The sequence below is a fragment of the Ursus americanus genome, chromosome 31, assembly GCF_024610735.1.
Source record: "Ursus americanus isolate L20-20 chromosome 31, mUrsAme1.1.p, whole genome shotgun sequence".
Lineage (NCBI taxonomy): Eukaryota > Metazoa > Chordata > Mammalia > Carnivora > Ursidae > Ursus > Ursus americanus.
The window spans coordinates 31,779,057-31,798,519 of record NC_142157.1 but is presented as its reverse complement, the minus strand read 5'-3'; the positions used below and the strand labels follow the sequence as shown (position 1 = coordinate 31,798,519).

At 51.4% G+C, this 19,463-nt stretch overlaps 1 protein-coding gene and 1 long non-coding RNA gene across 3 annotated transcripts in view; one reads left to right on the top strand and one right to left on the bottom strand.

The window, feature by feature from the left end:
- Window positions 1-424: 424 nt before the first annotated feature.
- On the bottom strand, window positions 425-5,349 carry LOC148107411 (uncharacterized). Of its 2 annotated transcripts, none has more exons than XR_015722475.1 (3): window positions 5,150-5,349; window positions 3,769-4,644; window positions 425-1,862 (listed from the first exon to the last, which is right to left on the bottom strand). It is a non-coding gene; the product is annotated as an uncharacterized LOC148107411 (long non-coding RNA). The 2 variants fall into 2 exon arrangements; XR_015722476.1 differs by lacking the exon at window positions 5,150-5,349 and adding an exon at window positions 4,757-4,905.
- A 1,183-nt stretch (window positions 5,350-6,532) lies between these two features.
- PFKFB3 (6-phosphofructo-2-kinase/fructose-2,6-biphosphatase 3) overlaps window positions 6,533-19,463 on the top strand; it is a 320,980-nt gene continuing 308,049 nt past the window's right edge. The window contains exon 1 of the mRNA XM_087857746.1: window positions 6,533-6,650. Within this exon, the coding sequence (XP_087713872.1) occupies window positions 6,635-6,650 (16 nt within the window). The 5' untranslated portion in view covers window positions 6,533-6,634. The remainder of the gene's footprint in view (window positions 6,651-19,463) is intronic.

Sequence of the window (19,463 nt, the reverse complement as noted above, 5' to 3'; positions counted from 1 at the left end):
CCACATCCTCAGTGCAGGTAGGCCATGCCCCCCACCATCCATAAACTTCTTGCTAGCTTGTACCCATGTATTTGGTTTAAGGAATAACCTGTGTGGGTTGGCCGGAATCCCACACGGTCCCCAGCATTCCTGGGCCCAGCGTACACAAATCTTCCTGCTATTCAAACACTAATCTAGGTACTGCCATGAAGAGAATTTGCAGATAAAATTAAGATCCCCAATCGGCTGAGCTTACGGGAGGGAGATGATCTGCACAGGCCCGAGTCCTTTAAGGCAGGGAGTTTTCTCCACGGGTCCCAGAAGAAGAGGTCAGAGGTCAAAGCATGAGAAGCAGTCGCCTGGCCTGCTTCGGTGGCTGACTTGAGGACTAGAGGGGACCACGTGGCACGAGTGCAGGCAGCCTCTGGGAATGGAGAGTGGTCCTGGCTGACAGCCAGCAGGAAAAAGAACTTTATTCCTGCAACCACGGGAGCTGAATTCTGCTGATGGGAGTGAGCTTGGAAGCAGGGCTTTCCTCCAGTCTCCTGATGGGAGCTCTGCCTGTGACCATGATTCCAGCCTCCCGAAAGGCTGAGCAGAGACCCCAGTCTCTGGGGTCTTCCGACCTACGGAATTGGGAGTGAATAAAGGTGGTGTTTTAAGTCACTGAATTTGTGGTGATGCGCCTCCTTGTGCTGCCTGGAAATTAGGCAGTTCCCATCATTAATGGTAATTAGTAGCTGATTACACAGCCAGATCAGTTTGGGGGTTCTCTCACTTAGTGAGTTCTGCAGCCTCTATAATTACTTTTTAATTTTTTTTTTTACTTTTTATTTTGAATTTCAAACTTACAAAAATATTGCAAAGAAGACAAAATTCCCACCCCAACCCCCAATTCCGAGATGTTACGTAAGCAGAGTACAGTCACCCAAATCCGGAGATTAATATCGGCACAATACTAGTCCTGCTTCACCCGCTGTCCTGCTAATGTCCCTCGTGTGGCGTGGGGCACCGTCCAGGGTCACCCGTTCCATTTGGGCTTCACGCGTCCTCAGCTGCCTTCCAGCAAGAACACTTCCTCAGTCTGTCTTTGTCTTTCCTGATTTTGACATTTTCGAAGAACTATTTGCTAGTTATTTTTGTAATGTCCTTTATTTTAGGTGTCTCATGTTTCCTCATGGTCCAATTCAGGTGATGCGTTTTGGGCAAGAACACTACACGAGTGAGGTGTCCTTCCCAGTGCATTATATCAAGAGGCCCCTGATGCTGATGGGGTCCATTACTGGTGATGTAGACTTTGATGATGTGGTCCAGGCGGCTTCCAGGTTGCTCTGCCGTAAAGTCGCCATCTTCCCCTTGGTAATCAATCCATAAGTACCTTGTAGGAGATACTTTGAGACTGTTCATGTCCTGTTTCTCGCTGCATTATTGCTCGCTGATTTTATCACCCATTGACGGTTCTTCTGCGAAACAGTTATGTCTGTGCTATTTGCCAAATGGTGACTTTTCTAGCTCCATGATTCCTTCTACATCTGTTTGCCTGGATTCTAATCATTCCCATAAATTCTAGAATTTGTGAGGAAGAGCTGTCCCTCCTTCCCTATGTATTTATTCAATTTTTTATTTATGTCAGTATGGACTCAAAGATTCTCACTTTATTCTATGGGTCACAATCCATTACTATGATGATTTGTCTTCTTGCTCAGATTGGCTCAGAGGAGCCCTTTCAGCTTGGCGTCTGTGCCTTTTGGACACGTCCTCGTCACTTGTTGGTACCTCAGCAAAATGATTACTTGTTTTCTGGCACCACAAGATGTTCCAGGCTCCTCTTGTTGTTTTCCTGTTCTAACCCTCCAAGGTCTCTCGGTTCCTTCAGTCAGAGTCTGGTATTTAGAAACCAACAGCCATGAGTTAGATGTGTCCATATAACTACTCGTAATGTTTACAGTTTTCTCTAATACTGTGGAGCATTGATTCGTTCATAGTTACATGGTTAGACACACGTGCACCTGTACGTGCACGTGCACACGCGTGCACACACACACTCACATGCTGGTAATGGACAGTTGAGGAGCTCATCTTCAGGCAGCTGGATTTTCTTTGTTCCACTTGAGCCCGTGGAAGCTCAGCCCCAACATTCCTGGGCCAGCCCACATGCTCCTGCCCTGTATCTTCCAGATGCTCCCCATCGCTTCTCTCCTCTTTTGGGACCCTTCCCTCTCATTACCCCAGAGACCCTGCTTCCAGCTCTAATAATACGAATATTAATAATAATAGCAGCTAGCTTTCATTGAGCTCTTGTGCTCTAGGCAAATATGATTTTATTGAATCCTTATAGCAATCCATGAAAAATGTATTATGCCCATTTTACAGGCAAAATACTGAGGCTTGAGGAGGATATATCATAGAGCCTAGGAAGCCATGGCAGGGATTCTTAGCCAGTCTCTTCTCCCCACCCCCACTCTTTGTATGCACCCATCCTAGGGCTGGCTGGCTGTAGGTCTGCCTTTTGGCAGAAACCCAGGAGCTGGAGAGCTTAAGGCAGCAGGAGCTTTAAACCAAAGACATAGCATGCCCAGAGGCAGAGAGTGGGGGTGCCCGACAGTGGGGACAGCCCCTGCTGGACTCTCCATACTGGGGAAGCTGGTGGAGGTGGGGGCCGAGCTCTCAAGTACTTTATGGGCCCTGCTGGTCCCTGTCCCCAGGCACGCCTCTTCCTTCCTTCCTCCTTCACACACACTTTACCACTGTTCCCTGGCCCTGATCAAAAGGTTCCCTCTTCCTATGGCCTGAATTCCTTCATTGGAGACAAAACCTTATATTCTACAACTACAGAGGAAAGGCTTGAAAATGCAAATACCTGCTAAGGAAGGGCTGTGGGTGGGAGGGAGAAATTTCCAGGGTAGAAAGCGTGAGATCTCTTCTGTTTGAGGGTCACCCTTCCTTTGGAGAGAGCATGAAAGCCTTCAGTTTGGTCTAGGAACTGGGAAAGAAATCTGGGAAGAAGCCCTTTGCTTCCTGCAGTAAGAGAACCAGAGGCTACGGGCCTGACACTTCCTGCCCCAAGAGCCTGGGCGGGGTGGCACCCAGCGGGGCACCGATGCCAGAGGGTAAGAGTGGCTCATGCCCTGGGTGAAAGGAGCCCGATTCTGATCCAGTTCCCATGGGGCCCTCACCCCACAGCCCAGTTCCACGCCCCTCTCTGGGTCTCTTAGTGCAGTGTGGCAGTGGGAGAACTAGCAACATCCTTATCACCTGAGAAGCTTGTTTGCCATGCAAATTCTTGCACCCCACCCTAGACTTACTAAATCAGAAACTGCTGGGAGGCCCAGCCATCTGTTACAAAGCCCGCCCTCCAGCCTGCTCTCCAGCTGGAAAGTTGGAGCGCCTCTGCCCTCAGGACCTCAGTGACCAGATGATGCTATTGATGGCAAGCGTTCTAAAGTGATGGTAACTGGGGCCTGGAGGATCCTTTGAGCCTGGCCCGACAATCCTCATCGTTTCCCCGTGGTTTCAGCCACTAGGCGAGATTTTCAGACACCACTTTGATGTGTGAAGAGCTCCTCAGAAGAGCGGGGTTTAATCAATAGTCATTAGACTGAGAATAGAAATGTCAGCGGACACGGTTGGAAGTTCGGAGAGCGATGACGAAATGACTTCACTCTACGACTCAGACTGTATTATTGACAGCACCTGGGAATATATTCGCAATTTTAAATCGTTTCACTTCTTGCCTCCATGTTGAAAACCAGAACGTCATGTCCCCCTACTGCAGCCCATTTTACCAACCTGTACTGGGTCCTGGCTGTGATGAGCTCATTCTTGAGCAAATCCAATTTTTCACGCCACTCGTTTTATCTCTTGTGCGAACTTGCTGAGGCCGTTCCCTGCCTTGTGCAGAGGACAAGCAGAAACACTCTTCGGTTATGAAATGTCAACATCAACCGTCACTGGCTGACTCTGGGAGCGAAAGAACAAATGTCCCAGGGTTATTAACCATACCACCCAACGTCTGAGAGGGCTGCGCTCCAGCATGACAGAAGCAAGACAGCGATGAGTCCCATGCTCTTGTTCCTCCATCGGATGACGCTCCAAGTGGAGAGATCAGGCTCTGTGGGTCCGAACCAGTTTTCCTCACAACACTTCTGATGCCAGGTGTGTGGGGTTTCCACGCCAACAAGCAGTTGTCTAGGTGTCCTGCCATCCGGTTCAGTTCTGACACGACTCCCTGGAGTACAGGGTAGGTGAGGGCTCAGACCCACAAGACCACCCCTCACTTCAGATGCCAGTGCAGCTACTGTGTGGCCGGGGACGCACTCTTCCGTCCAACTCGGCTACAAAGTCAGGGGTCTCCACAACTTTCCCTCTTTCCAGTTTGATAATTGGCTAGAACTGCTCCCAGAGCTCAGGAAAGTGCTTTATTTGTTATTATCGGTTTATTATAAAGGATACGACTCAGAAGGAGCCGAACGGAAGAGATGCCTAGGACAAGGTAAGAGGGGAGAGGTCCAGGGGCGCCTGGGTGGCACAGTCGTTAAGCTTCGGCTCAGGGCGTGATCCTGGCGTTCTGGGATCGAGCCCCACGTCAGGCTCCTCTGCTGGGAGCCTGCTGCTTCCTCTCGCAGTCCCCCTGCTTGTGTTCCCTCTCTCGCTGGCTGTCTCTCTCTGTCAAATAAATAAATAAAATCTTAAAAAAAAAAAAAAAAAGGGGAGAGGTGCATGGACCTTCCATGCCCCGAGCACGCCACCCTCCCCGCACTTCCACATGCTCACCAACCTGGAAGCTCTCCGAACCCCGTCATTTAGGGTTTTTTCTGGAGGTTTCATTACGTTGGCGTGACTGACCACTGGTGATCTGACTCAATTCTAGCCCCTCTCCCTTGACTGGAGGTGGAAGGGTGGTGTTGAAAGTTCCAACCCTCTAAGCATGATGCGGTCTTTCTGGCCACCAGCCCTAGCCTGAAGCTGCCTACGTGCCCCAGCCACCACCAGTCGTTTCGTGGCGTGCAAACATTCTCTCATCCCTGTGCAGATTCCAAGGGTCTCGGGAGCCATGTGCCAGGAACTGGGGACAAAGACCAAATATATATTTCTTAACTGTATCGCAATCAGCCACATGAGTCCACAAGGCAGTAAAGATGCCAAGTACAAGGAAGAGAGGCCCACCCACCTCAAAGTGCACGTCCTCTGGCTTCACTGTGACTCGAAGCTGGACAGATCTGAGATGTGCAGTCTTGCCCACTTTATCTGGCCTTAGATAAAACTTGCTTTCCTTGGCAAGTGAGTCCACGGAGTAAAGTGCAAGTCCACCGAGTGTTACAGCTGTGGCAGGAAAAGAGTGGAGGGAGTTGACAATCTCTCAGAACACTGAATCTGGCACAGCCCATCCCTCACTTCCTGTTCCTCTTACACAGACTGACACCCACACTCGTGAGGCCTGTGGCACAGGAGCTGAGGTCTGAGAGCTCATGATCTCCAGCCGGGCCCATGCAGCAGTGTCTTTCCAGAAGGCTCTACCAGGGCCATCCATGTCCCAAGCCAACTGACAATACCTTGTCAGAACTAACAATGACTTCCTTCTCCCAGACACGGGCTCCCTTTGAATGTGGAGCAGGAGTTTGGACCACTACCATAAAAGATAGCAGGCCAAGAAACTGATTCTAAGAAATGATGAAAAACAGACAACCCACTGGCTCTGACTTTTCAGTTCACCTGGATGGGATTTTTTTCACTACGAAGAAAATGGGGAAATCGCTATTTGCACGAGTGTCCTAAATAGTAGATCAGGAGATTGTTCCTAACATCATTTCTTCAAATTGCAATATAAAATAGCACTTTCCACAGGAATTAACTCTCAGCAGAACAGAAAGATGACCTGCCTTTGAGATATTTGATCCCATCGAATAATCAAGCATTTCTCAGGTGCTGGCCTTTACGGAGGCAAAATGAGTAGTCGTGTGAGGAATGGCCTCCCTCCTCCATCTCTCTAGGTTACAGTTCCTCAAGTCCCATTATTTTTATTATTTTTGACATTTATCGACCTGTGTGTGAGGTGCTGTTCTAGTTCCCAGGAAACAGCAGTGACCAAAGGAGAAAACAATGTTTGTCAGAGGTGGTCATTGCGGGGGGGGGGGGGGGGGGGCGGTGGCGGATAATTCGGGGCAGGAGCCCAGGAGTGGGAAGGGTTTTGAATGAGGGTGGCCTGGGAGGCTACCAGAGATGCACTTTGCGGCGAGGGGGTGGGGTGACTCCCTCCAACCCTGGTTTCATTTCAGTTCAAGCCAGCCAGCCACTTGAGCCGTCCCCCTGTGCCTGAGGACGGAAAGATAAGCACGGGGTCAGGTTCCCCAAACCCTTCCTGGGAGGGCGTCCCCGAACCGCCCCAAGGAGCCAACGAGGGGCTCGCCCGAGGCCCCGCGGCGCGCCGGGAGCGCAGGGGTTAAGCGGTTTCCGCCGGACCCGCCCCGGAGGCTGCGCCGCCCGTCTCGCCGCGGTTCCTCCCTCCGGCTGTGACGCGCCCCGCTTTGCCCAAATATGTCCCTTTCCCCCCGCCCTCGCCCGGTGCCCGCAGGCGCCCCCGAGCCGCGGGGCTGGCACTCGGACGTCGCCCGGCCTCGGAGTCCCGGGCCGGCCCCGCGGGGCGCCCCCCTCCGCGATGCCCTTCAGGAAAGGTAGGCGCGGTCCCCGCGAGCCCACCAGCCCGCGCGCTGCGGAGTCCCCTCCGTGCGCGCGCCGCCCCCAACCCGGCCCTGGACGCCCCCCGCGCCGCGCCCCGCGTCCGCACTGCCCTCGGGCTCCCCGCGCCCGCCCTGCCCGCCGCCCCTGCCCGCCGCCGGTGCGCAGCGCGGGCTGCCGGGGACCGGGCGAGTCGCGCGACTTGGAACCGAGCCCCAGGCGCGCGGCGTTCAAGTTCGCGGGGCTGCCGGAGCAGGTTCGCGCGCGGACCCGCGGCCTGGGGGCTCTTGGGGGCGGCAGCTGCGCCGCGTGGGAGCCCGGCCGCGCGCTCGGGTTGCAGGCTGAGTCTGGGGGAGGGACGGCTGGGGGGAGGGCGCGCCGGTGTGGAAGGCGGGTGTGTGTGCAAGTCCTGCCGCCGCCCTTTTCTGCCCTCGGACTCTTGGAGCCTCAGGTTCTTCTTTGGCAAAATGGACAGGAATAGGGACGACTGCGTGGGGACCGGTGGCACCGTGCACAGAAAAGCACACAGACGTGAGGTGAGGTGGGCCAGGCCTGGGAAGGGGCCCTCCGGCCAGACCTTCCCTCGCCCGGCCCCCTGCAGGGAGCGCCGCACCTGGCCCACCTGCAGGCGTTTAGGCTGTTCCCTGGGGCCTTCCCCTCTGCGGGCGGTGGTGGCGCACAGGGCCTGTCAGGAAGCCCCGATGCTCCTGGGGCTCCCTGCCCCGAAAGGGGGGTCTCGGTTGTATTTGGCTTCATTTTTCCGGGCAGGGTGATGGAGGCTCCTGAGTCGCTGCAGAGCCCCGCGGGAACGCTAGCCCGGGGTGGGGAGGAGGACTCAGTTTTACTCGGCAATCAGAGCTCTCGGACTCCTTCCCTTTTTTTATTCGGGTTGGGAGGAGCTTGGGTCCCCGTGACCCACTGTCACTCAAACCCAAGGCTTCTGCACCCCCACCTGAGCAGTAAGGGAGAGGAAGCCTCCACCCCCTCCCGGGTGCCTGGGACTGAGCTGTGTGGCCCTCTCCCTATTCCCTCCATCCCTGTCGTCTAGCCCTCTCTTCCCTTCCCTCGTATCTCAGGTTAATAGGTCAATGCTGTGGTTGCTGGTGATGCCCTGTTGGCCTTTGTCCCTTAAACAGAGGTTGCTAAGATGCCGCTGCGAGCTCCTGGTTGTGAAGGGGGATGACTGGCACTCCTTGTTCTTTGGGGGATGGTGACAAGTGAGGTGACCGCTCCTGAGAGCAGGGACAGAGAGTTCCGCGCGGTTCTCGGTCAGCTGATGACGTGTGGTCCCATGGTTACTGTCCTCAGTGTCTCCATTATTCCCCATATAACACGGTGCCCTTGTGTGGAGGTTCCCTCAGCTCTCACCTGACCGCGTGTAGCTGCAGCGGGAACAGTCGTGTGTGTGCTCAGTTTGCCCCTTCTTCGAGCTTGTTTCCTGTGGGCTCTGGTGGCAGCCTCCCACAAGGCAAGGATGCTTGTCTGCCCGTCCCAGCACTTGTTGCAGGGGGGTGGGGGGAGAGGAGCAGAGGGGCGTATGCATCAAGGACGCAGTAAATACCTGGGCTGCTAAGTGATCCTTTCTGTGTGGAGATTTCACTTGAGGACAGCATTGATAGACCACACAGGACAAAACATTTGCAAACTGCTAAATGTTAAGCTTGCTTGCCTTTTTTTTTTTTTTTTTTTAAATGTGAAGAGAACATTGCCGCACGAAGGGAAAATGCCGTTCCTCCATTCTGTGGATGCCAAGTGCTGAAGGTCCCGGGATGTGAGGAGCAGTCCTAGCTGGGTTTTCCGGACGCTTTGGTGGGAATCCAGGGCAGGGACTCTGGAGGGCTTGGAGTCCAAGGCGGGACTTCCCACTTCACTGAGCTGCCATCTCCTGTGTAGAAGTCAGCACAGGTGGGAATTGCAGGGAGACCCGGTCTGTTCAGTACGGGGATGGGACGCCATCCGGAGCTGCCCGCGAGGGGGCTCAGCACTCTGTGCCTGGAACCGTCCAGGTCGTGGAGACTTCAGTGCACATATTCTTTTATATCTTTTTGGACTTTGAGCCATCTGAATATATTAGCTATTCGAAAAAAAGTAATTTAAGGAAAAGACTTTCCTGCCCCCCCCCTCCCCCCATGAACAGAAAACTGATGGAGAAGGACTTCCTTCTAGCTAACCTCTAGAACGTTATCGGACTGCTCATGCCCTTCCCATGCTGTGTTTCTGTGTCCTGACAGGTAAGACTTTGGGACCAGCTCGGTCAGAGGCCTGGCAGGAGTCACCAAACACGTGACGTGCTCGTGCGAAGGGGGCGACTGAGGAAAGTTTAAGAAAGGGACTATTACAAAGGTTCGGGTAGGGCGTAGGAAAGCCACAGAACAGAGTACAGAACCCCAGGCAGCACCACCCCAGGCTTAACTGAGGAGCCGGTGGCCTGATTGGAGCCGACCCTCCCTTAAGGACTCCCGCAGCTGCAGCCCCTCAGAGAACAAACTGGGAGAATCAGCACCTCTGCCCCCCCCCCCCCCCACCGCAAGGCATTGGCAAGTTGATGTCCTTGTAGGTCCACCTGCTGGGACGCGGGGGTGGGGGGTGGGGTGGGGGGGTGGGGGGTGGGGGCTCACCTTTTGCGAAGGGTGATCTGGTGAGACAAGCAGATAACCTGCCAGGAGTCGGGAGGTCCTGTGTTGTGAGTGTGGGAGGAACGCAGCTGACGTCTCCAGAATGCAGAGTTCAGAGATTGCATGCTACATCATTCATTCATTCATTCATTCTCTAGATTGAGCGCTTGCTAGGCACCAGGGACACAGAAGGTGCTAGTTGAATAGGATTTGGCAGTTCACTCCCTGTAGTTAGACCTCCAGGGTCTGCCTCCCCAACGTGGTCCACAGTGCTCCAGTAATGTCAGGCAGAGGCCCCGAGTGTGAATAGATGAACAGATGTGGCTGAGACCGGCCAGGCCAGCAGCTGACAGTGACCTTCCCCGTGGGCAGGTGGGGATGAAATAGGAACGCTCACTTCTCTTCTTGGTCGGTTCCAGGGTGACCATGGCCACGGTGGGGGAGCAGGGTTGAGTCCCCCACCATGTGGCTGGAAGAAGTAGGTCTGGAGAAGTCGGCCTTGAGGTCGGTTCCAGTCAGAGAAGGAAGTGTGCTGCCGTGAGAACAAGACGGGGGCGGGCAGGAAAAGCTCAGGCCAGACACCCGCAGGACTACCCACTGGCCGGTGGAAGCCAGGACGAGCTGCGGAGATCGGTTGGGGGAGTTCGCCCTCTGGAAGCTTCCCAGATAGGAGAGGTGGCCACTTCTCCTGTGATTTGTGAGTGGCTCTACTCGGAGGCTGGGGTCTTGACGAAATTCTCGAGGGCCCTTTCTGGTCGACAAGTCTGTAACACTGTCTTCAGAGAGCAGGGTCCCAAATATTCTGCCTGCCCCCCCTCAGAGGGGACAGGGGAATAGTGGGTGGAGGTCCTGCCTGACAGAAACCAAACTAACGTTACTGAGCACCCCCACACCCCAAGTGCCTTCCATGCATGCACTCACCTCCCCACTGCCCTCTGATGCACGCGGCATTGTGTCCATGGTAAGGAGGAAGGACGTGCGGCTCCTGGGGGTCATGCAGCTTGTCTAGGCGCCCTCATCAAGCTGCGTGCTGCACAGGGCTGGGACGCAGACCTCTGCATTGTGCCTTTGCCGCACGGCCATGATGGGACTGGATAGGAGGGGACGCAGGGTATGACCGCCACCAGGCAGGAATCCTAGCAAATGATAGGTCCGTTGTTAGGAACCAGCAACTTCTTTCACGTTGGCAACGAGTAGAGAGACAGACGAAGGTGCCCGACTCGTCTGGATCTTTGAGAGACGGACGGATGCAGGTGGGCCTGCCCAGGAAAACCTTCTGCGTGTCTTCAAGTGGCCCAGGACGCTGCTGTCATAGGTGCTGACCCCATAACCCCAGCTGGTGTTGTGGAGCTGAGGGGCCAGCCAGATGACAGGCCACAGCTGCCTGCTGGGTACTGAGTTTTCAGGGACGCTGAGGGAACAGAAGGGAAAAACGAGTACCACCATCGCAAGGGATGCAGCCCCTTTGGAATTCCTGCAGTTCAGCCCCTGGAAATCAATTACATTTCTTGCAATTTTGCTAACTGGGGTTGGCAATTTTGGACCTTAAACCCAGGACGTCTCCTTCTTTTCTCTCTACTTCCCTCGTGGCCGTGCAGAGAGCAGATCCTGAAAAGACAGTCTCCAGGAAGGGCTGGGCTGGTGTGGTCCTTCCTGGCCTGGGCTCCCGTCCTGCACTCTGGGTGTCTGCGTCCGCAGGCTGGGTTCTGGGGCACGTTCTCCTCCTCCGGGGCCCAGCGGCTTATTGGACGAGAATAGGGCTCCTGGCCATTGCAGAGTTCTGTCCCTGACATGCTCCCCAAGGAAGGAGACCGGGGGATGATGTGTATGAAAATGCCGTGGCATCGGGGACAAAACACTGTTCCAGGAGCTGGGAGACCAGGTAGTGACAGGCCCACCTGTGTCAGGTACTGGCTGGGTTATCTCAAGCCACTTAAGAGCATATGGCCTCAGTTTACCCATCTGGAAAAGAAGGTATGAGCTAAGATTCCATCCAAATCTGACTCAGTGGCCTCTAGTCACCTGTCACACATACACTGAGTGTCCCAAGCTTCTTGGCCAACCTGGCTGCAGGGGGCAGAAGGGATCCCCTTGTGCCTTTGGCCCAGAGACTGTGCTGGGCACCCTGGCCTGGTCTCTCCCAGTGTCTCCAGGAGAGAGGCTACATTTTAGGCAAGTGGCAAATGACAAGGTCATGGCCCCCCTGTGTTCTTTGGGTTCAGTGTTCCTTCAGCTTTGACTTCAGGACTGAAATTTGGGCCATAAGGAAATTGATGTCAGAGTCCAATTTCTTGAATGTGCATTAGACCTTTCTGTCCTATGCAGTCAGTCTGGAAGTCTCTGTGGTGTCAGGCCATCACCATCGTGGGTCTGCAGGTCCTTCAAGTAGCTCCAGGGCTAAGAACGTCTTGCTAATCTTCCCAGAGTCCTAAGTGGTCATTAGTAGCAGGCCCTCCCGTGTGGAACTTCCGGTAGAGTGAGTGTCCGTGCCCTGCACTGTGTTGACGATCAGTGTGTCAGAGGGAGAGCCTCCCTTATCCCTGGTGTCCTTGGCCAGCTGGAACAAACGGGTTCCAGAAGTGTGGTCCCCTGACCTGGCTTTCCTCCCTTGATGTGCAGGGTGCTGAGCTGTGCCGATGCTTTTTTTGCTGTCTGCTCGACATACTGAACCCTGGCAACAGGTTGGATTCAGGAAACCCTCCCCCCGAGGCTGCGGAAGTCAGTCGCAAGGCTTGGGGACCTGGCTCAGCCCCGCCACAGGAAGAGCAAAGTTTCATCAGTCAGTGGGGGCAGACGGGAGCTCAGGGAGGTGCCCCAAAGAAGGGTGGGCTTCAAAGCAGGAAGAGAGACAGAGAAGGATCCTGGCCAGGAGAAAGAAGCATTCCGATGCCGACAGACTCTACGGACAGCCTGGGCCTCGGCATGATGCCCGCATGACTGTTCGGGTGACCAGAGGCCGGCCGGGAGTTATGGGTACAGAAGCATCGTTTCCCTGTGGAAAAGACCAGGACCTCATGGCTCTTATTCCTGGCCACACACTTGGATTAACCAGGGAGCTTTTAAAAAAGTCTGGTGCACCAGAAATTCTGGTGTAATAGTTTGGATGGATGCTTGGACAGACATTTTCACAAAACAGGCTTATCCCAGAATATATAGGACACTGTATTTTGTCCTCTGCTCCATTTCATTAAAAAGGACTCTGGTCTGCTTCCAATAAATTGGTTTCAAGGCCACTAGTGGGGAGTAATCCACAGTCTTGAAAATACTGTTCTCGTGTGATAGGTCAGACTGCAGAGGCTGGGAAGCCTTAAGCTGCGTTTCCCAGACTCCCTTGCAGCTAGGTCACTGAGCGTGATTTAGGGTCTTCTGCAAGATCCGAGTGGTTGTGCTTCAAGGCTCCTGGCAGGTACTGCTGTGGAGGTGTCCAGCCTCTTGTGGGGGCTTTCTGAACCAGGCAGCTCAGGAGGCAGTGGTGAATCTGGATGAGGGGATGGAGGCCCCGCACACAATCGGCCATCTGCAAAGGCCACAGGTCCCTGGGGACATTCACAAAATAACCTTTTGGGGAACACCAAGAAAGGGAGGGTTATAGGCTCATAGCTGAGGACATTAGTAGAAAAGGCAAGAAGCACAACCAGATGCCAGCTGCCTGCCCCTGCTGCTGGTACCTCTCCTAGCTGGTGGTGTTACTTCAGTCACTTCCATACGCCCTTCAGTCATTCGGCAAACATCAGTTCAGTGCCTCGTGGACCAGGTATGGGTGAAGAGCTGAGCGTAGAGCAGTGACCACTATAGGCAAAACTGCCTGCCTCCGTGGGACTTACATTCTAGAGGGGGGCAGACAGACAGTAAACAGATAAGTGAGTAAATACAGAGTGTGCCCAGTGGGCCCGAGTGCTCTGGAGAAAAATGAAGCAGCAAAGAGGAGGAGGAGGGCAGTGGGGGCAAGTGGCTGTTAATTAGGATGGTCACTGCAGGGTGACATTTGGGTAGAGACTGAAGGGAGTGAGGAGTGGACTGTGCAAAAGTTAGGAGAGTGTTCTAGCAGGGGAAAGTGTAGGTGCAAAGGTCCTGTGGCCACAGTGAGCTGCATGTTGGAGGCCAGTGAGGCTGGAGCCGAGTGAATGGAGGACACCATTCGGAAGGGTAGCAGGGCAGATCCTGTAGGTCCAGGCTACTCTAAGGCCTTGGCCTCTTACTTGGGGTGGGTAGGAAGCCCTTGGAGGGTTTAAGCGGAGGCGTGGCATGAATAAACTTTGTATGATAAGCCATATATGCAGCATCTGGCTGTCTTCCTGAGACTGGACTGTAGGGCGATGAGGGTGAATCAGGGAGACCAGGTGGGAGTCTGTTGGGTGAGCAGTGACGTTGGCTGAGGTCGGGGAGGGGGGGGGCAGGCGATTGTAAGTGGTTGGATCCGGAATATATTTAGGAGACACAGACCACAGGGTTCGTGAGGGGTTGGGTGTAGGGAAGAGAAAGAGTGAGTCATGGAGGACTGCTGTGGCTGCTGTAGGTGACTGGGAGAGGTGCCGAGAACACTGGCTGTTATCCTAATGGCTGTGTGGCCAGCAGGGGTGGGGGCTCGGCTGGGCTCAGTGGAGTAACTGTGTTGAGTAAACTGCAAGAGTAGCGGATCTCCCCAAGCCGTGGTTCAGTTTGTATCCATGGTTCCAGAGGCTTGGGACTCAGCAAGGAGCCTTCCAGAAAGTTCTGTTGTGCTCTGGTCCAACTGCCGGACAGATACTTCGTTTAAGAACAAACCGCTTTCAGAATCAGGGTTGATTGTTATTGCCATGCATAAGGGATTCTTCACATTTTGATGTGTTTTACCTGATGGACGCTGAGCATGGATATGGTTCAAGCTGGTAGAGAAGCTTGTGGTGGGTTTTTCATGTTGCCAGGATTTCTGCGTCGGTAGTACCCAATTGCTGGTTAATTTCTGTCCGTTCTTCAGTTTCCTTAGCCTGTGAAGGGCTCAATTGTAGGGCAGGGGAAAACTCCACTCCAGAAAGGCTTCCTGAACCAACTCAGCCCAGCCAGGGGCTGGCCAACTTAGCCTCTGGGCAAGGTGACCAACTCAGCCTGGTTTGCCCCGGATTTCCCCTGTTTAGCCTGGAAAATCCTGAGATTCAGCCACCTCCCCAGTCCCAGGACGGTTGATCACCCCACCTGCCTCCAGCCAACCCTGTGCCACAGGCTCGCTGGCCTCATTCAGAGAAATAGGTTTTAAAAGCTCATTAATGTTTGAATAACAAAAGGAAAGAATCCAAGCAAAAGTTATGGTCCTGGGCCATAGATGTGAAACTATGGAAGGTCCGTTTCCAAGCAGTTCTGCCAACAGACGTATAAGAAAATCAAAACAGGAATTTTGTCATCAACCTGCTGCCTCATAATAACGGGAAAGCAATCTAAGTCTGCAGAGTGGCCGGTGTCTGTGTGAAAAACCTAAAACCGGAATGTCTTGCTTTTATAATAAAAAAGCGAGTCAGTTAGCATTCACTTTACCATGAACCATGTTTGCTGAACGTGAATGGAGAACAGAAACATGGAATCTACTTCAAGCCGAAACCATGTTTTATGCAAATCCTGGATTATATCAGAGCTTTTCATTTGAAGTCATTTGAAAGAAGCAAAAGGTCATGTTGTCACTGCTGCTTTATAGGAAATTTCTTAACCTTATAAAACCTCAAAAAATTCATTTTGGAATGCCTACCAATAAGTAATAAATGGCATGACAATAAAATCATAACCCACACTACAGAAGAACCAACTGTCCCGAGCGGTGAGACAGTCCTTTTTTCTCTGTGGCTACATTCCTTTCTCTGCCTTCTGTTAGAAAGAACCGGGATTGTTCGGGGTTTTTTTTTTCATATTTTTTTAAAATTTAAATTCAATTAATTAACATATAATGTATGACGAGTTTCAGAGGTAGAGGTCAGTGATTCATCAGTCTTGTATAATTCCCAGTGCTTATTACAACACATACCCTCCCCAGGGTCCATCGTCCCCCACTCTCTCCCTTCCCATAACCCTCAGTTTGTTTCCTAAGATTATGAGTCTCTTAGGGTTTGTCTCCCTCTCTGGTTTCATCTTGTTTCATTTTTTTCCTCTTTTCCCCTATGACCCTCTGCCTTGTTTCTTAAATTCCACATATGAGTAAGATGATATGATAATTGTCTCTGACTGACTTATTTCGCTTAGCATGATACCCTCTAGTTCTATCCACGTCAATCCAAATGGCAAGATTTCATCTCTTTGATGGCTGCGTGATATTCCATCGCATACACACCACATCTTTATCCCTTCATCTGTCCACGGACAACTGGACTCTTTCCACAGTTCAGCTCTTGTGGACATTGCTGCTATAAACATTGGGGTGCAGGTGCCCCTTTGGATCACTGTGTTTGTATTTTTGGGGTAAATACCCAGTATTTACCCAGTATTTGCTGGGTCGTAGGGTAGCTCTAGTTTCAACTTTTTGAGGAACCTCCATACTGTTTTCCAGAGTGGCTGCACCAGCTTGCATTCCCACCGACAGTGTAAGACGGTTCTCCTTTCTCTGCATCCTTGCCAACATCTGTTGTTTCCTGCCTTGTTAATTGTAGCCATTCTGACTGGTGTGAGGTGGTATCGATGTGTATTTCCCTGATGCCGAGTGATGTGGAGCACTTTTTCATGTGTCTGTTGGCCATTTGTATGTCTTCTTCGGAGAAATGTCTGTTCATGCCTTCTGCCCATTTGTTAGAAAGAACCAAATGACTGGTAACACCTTTTAAAAATCAGGTAGTGTGGAACATAAGATAAAGAAATAAAGACATGGAATCCCTTCGGGGACCAGGAAAGTGCAAATGGAGACCACAGTGGGAGACACAATTTTAACCCCACTTGGTTGGCAGACGTGAAGAAGTCTGCCGGTGTAAGGTGTTGGAGAGAATGTGGGTCAGAAGCGTTTCTGATACGCCGTGATGGGTGTGTAAATTGTACAAGTGTCCAGGAAACAGTTTGGAATGATCTTGGAAAGGTGGGATTCACATCCCCTGTAACCAGGTGTGTCCTTCCTGGGCTTGTCACTGGGAGGGACTTCTGCACAGGTGACGTTAGGGAGGAGCAGCTCTGAACAACCAGGTGCCCGCACATGAGAGGAGTAGATGCGTTCCTGCTGCAGTCACGCACTGGAATGTTGGCCGTGCGGCGGTCTGGGTGAGCCCCACACGGAGGGACAGCGTGTTCGATGTTGTCATGACCGTTTAAAAAAATTGCAAAATATTAGATGCAGTAAAGTACTTCTCTTAAATAAGATCAAAATGCCTAAAACGAAACAATATGCTTTTAACAATACATACATAACAAAACAGTATTTCTTCTATAAAAATCAGGATAATGGTTACTTCTGTTTGGAGGGAGGCAGGAACAGGGCTGGGGGAGCGTATATATAGATGGAAGGTACGGTGAGAAGCTCAGATGTCAATTGGCTGATGGATTTCTGCTCGTCTATTACGTCACTTCCACACACAGTATAAAAGAGGGCCATTCACAGATCAATGATGAGTGTATGAGAGGCACCAAGGATTATGACGAACCCAGATCTCTGTGCGTGGGGCCCAGAGATCAAGTAAGAATGAAGAATTGTGCCTCCTACTTGTTCAGGAGACCAGCAGTTCCCAAAGCTGTGTTTTCCTGGATCATAAAATAGTTGTAAGGCAGTTCGAGTGCCCTCTGTGCCCGCGGTAGTGAGCGTCTTCTGAGTGAAATGGACACACAGGGAGAAGAGTGTGGTGAATCTCCTTCATCAAAGTAGAACATAAAATTGTATTCTTAAATTTTAATTGCTCGTCTCTATTCTTACCAGTGACATTTAAGTTTTAACAGAGAAATGAAATTATTGAGAGAGTCCATTTCAAGTAGTAGGTGCTTTGAAGTATTAGGTCCTTAAAGGTAGGGAGCCAGATTGGGTGGATAGAGACAGACAGACAGACAGACATGGACTGTAAATGCTGGACTGGAGCCTGGGCATCAGCGTGGCAATTGGCCAAATGCATTTGGCGTCTGTATTGTATCCAAGTTCATTTCCTGCCTTCGATGGTCTTATTGTAGTTATGCATGGTAGGAAAGCATCTTTGCTTTTATGTAATACACATCGAAGTGTTAAGAAGAAACAGGGCACATTTTATCTTCATGGTTCAGAAAAATATAGGTATGAATTTATAAAAAACTTAATTTACGTACTATCTTGTATATATAAAATATATATTGAAAAAAATGTGATACCGAGAGAATGATAAAGCAGATGTGGCAAAGTGTTAGCGTGAATTGGTGAGTCTGGGTGAGGGATACACAGAATGCCTTGTGCTATTTGAAATTTTTCTTTAAGGTTGAAATTATGTCAAAAGGAGAAGTTAAAACGAAATGAGAGATGCTTGGTCACCCCTCCAGCCTCATTGCCTAATCCCATCTCCTAGTTCCTTTTGCCCCATCCTTCTGTCTTTCAAGGTGCCAGGTCATGGCTTGGGCCATGTTCACTCTGCCTGGAAGATTCCTCCCTCAGAGCTTTGCACGGCCGCTTCCTGCAAAGCATTAGCTGATTCTCACCTCCTCACTGAGGCCTTCCCCGACCACCCCGCTAAGAGCCCTCACCCCGTCCCATCCCACTCTCCTCAGCTTTCCTCTCCCCACCACTTCGGAGGGTACAGGCAAGGGCACTTTTCTTAGAGATGCGTCGACCGTGTGACCCAGCACTTCCCTCCCAGGTGTCTACCCAAGAGAAACGAAAACATGTCCACACAAAAAGATACGCCTGTAAGGAATCATGGAACTTTACATCAAAAACTAGGGCCGTACTGTATGGTGACCAACATTACATAATAAAAAATTATTATAAAAAAATAATAACAGCAACAACAACAAAAAAGATAAGCATGGATTTTCAGAGCAGCGTGATGCATTATATCCCCAAAGTAGAAACAACCCAATGTCCATCAGCTGATCGATAAATAAAATGTGGTCTAGCCATACAATGAGATATTGTTCATCAATCAAAAGGAATCCTGCGTCTACAAAGCAGACGAGTCTTGAAAAACACGCTCGGTGAAAAAGCTATTCCCAGAAGATTGTACGATTTCATTTATATTTAATGTCCAAAAAAAAGCAAATCTGTAGAAATAGGAAAGTAGATGTGTGGTTGCTGACAGGCCGAGGAGGAGGGGTGTGGAGGGGTGACAGCTACAGGGTTCTTTTGGGGTAATAGAAAGGCTCTAAAATCAGGATGTTTGCACGAGTCTGGGAATATATGAAAAACGTTGGATTGCGCAGTTTTAAACGGGTGACTTATATCTCAATAAAGCTATTCCAGAAAACAACACGAATTCAGCATCCTCCATGGCAGCTGGTTTCTCAGCCTTCAAGAAGCAAGGCTTTTGTCCTCATTTTCTGGAGAAGCAGAAAGATACAAAGATGTGACAGACTTCGTCAAGGTGGATGGACGAGCAGGAGAAAGGCCTGAGGCTGGGACCCAGGTTCCAGGCTCCCTCAACTTCCGCCCTGTGCATGGGTCCTTGTCCTCCTTCCTTCTTCTCCAACTTGCACAAATCGTGGCAAATCCCCGCCAGACTCTGGGGTCAGTAAATCTTTTGTGCTTAGTGAGTCCCGAAAAGCGGTCTACAGGAAGACCTGCGTCACTCTTTTCATTGTTGTTGTTACGGGTTTACGTGCTCTAGCTCTTCAAAGCTGAGGCACAGCACATATATACAGTAAACGTACAGATTCCAGGTGGTTCTTACACATAGGTGGACATCCATGTGATCCAGCGCCTGACCAAGCTACAGAACTTCCCCAGGACCCCAGAAGGGCTTCTCAGCGGAAACCACCCTGCTGACTTCTCTCACCAGGGATACGTTCTGCTCATTCTTGGAATTCACGCAGATGGAGTTGTACATTGTGTATGTTTTGAATGTGGCTTCTTTTCCTCCACGTCCCGACTGGATTTTTCCATGTTGTTTTGTATAGAAAGCCTTCGTTCATCCTTGTAGCTGTGGAGTATTCTGTTGGGTGAAGAGATGACGTCTTATCCCTTCGGTTTTTTTTTTTTTTTTAATTTTTTATTTAAAGAATTGTAATCGCAGTATAATTAACATACGGTGTTAGTTATTTTCAGGTGTACAATAAGTGATTCAGCACTTCCATACATCACTCAGT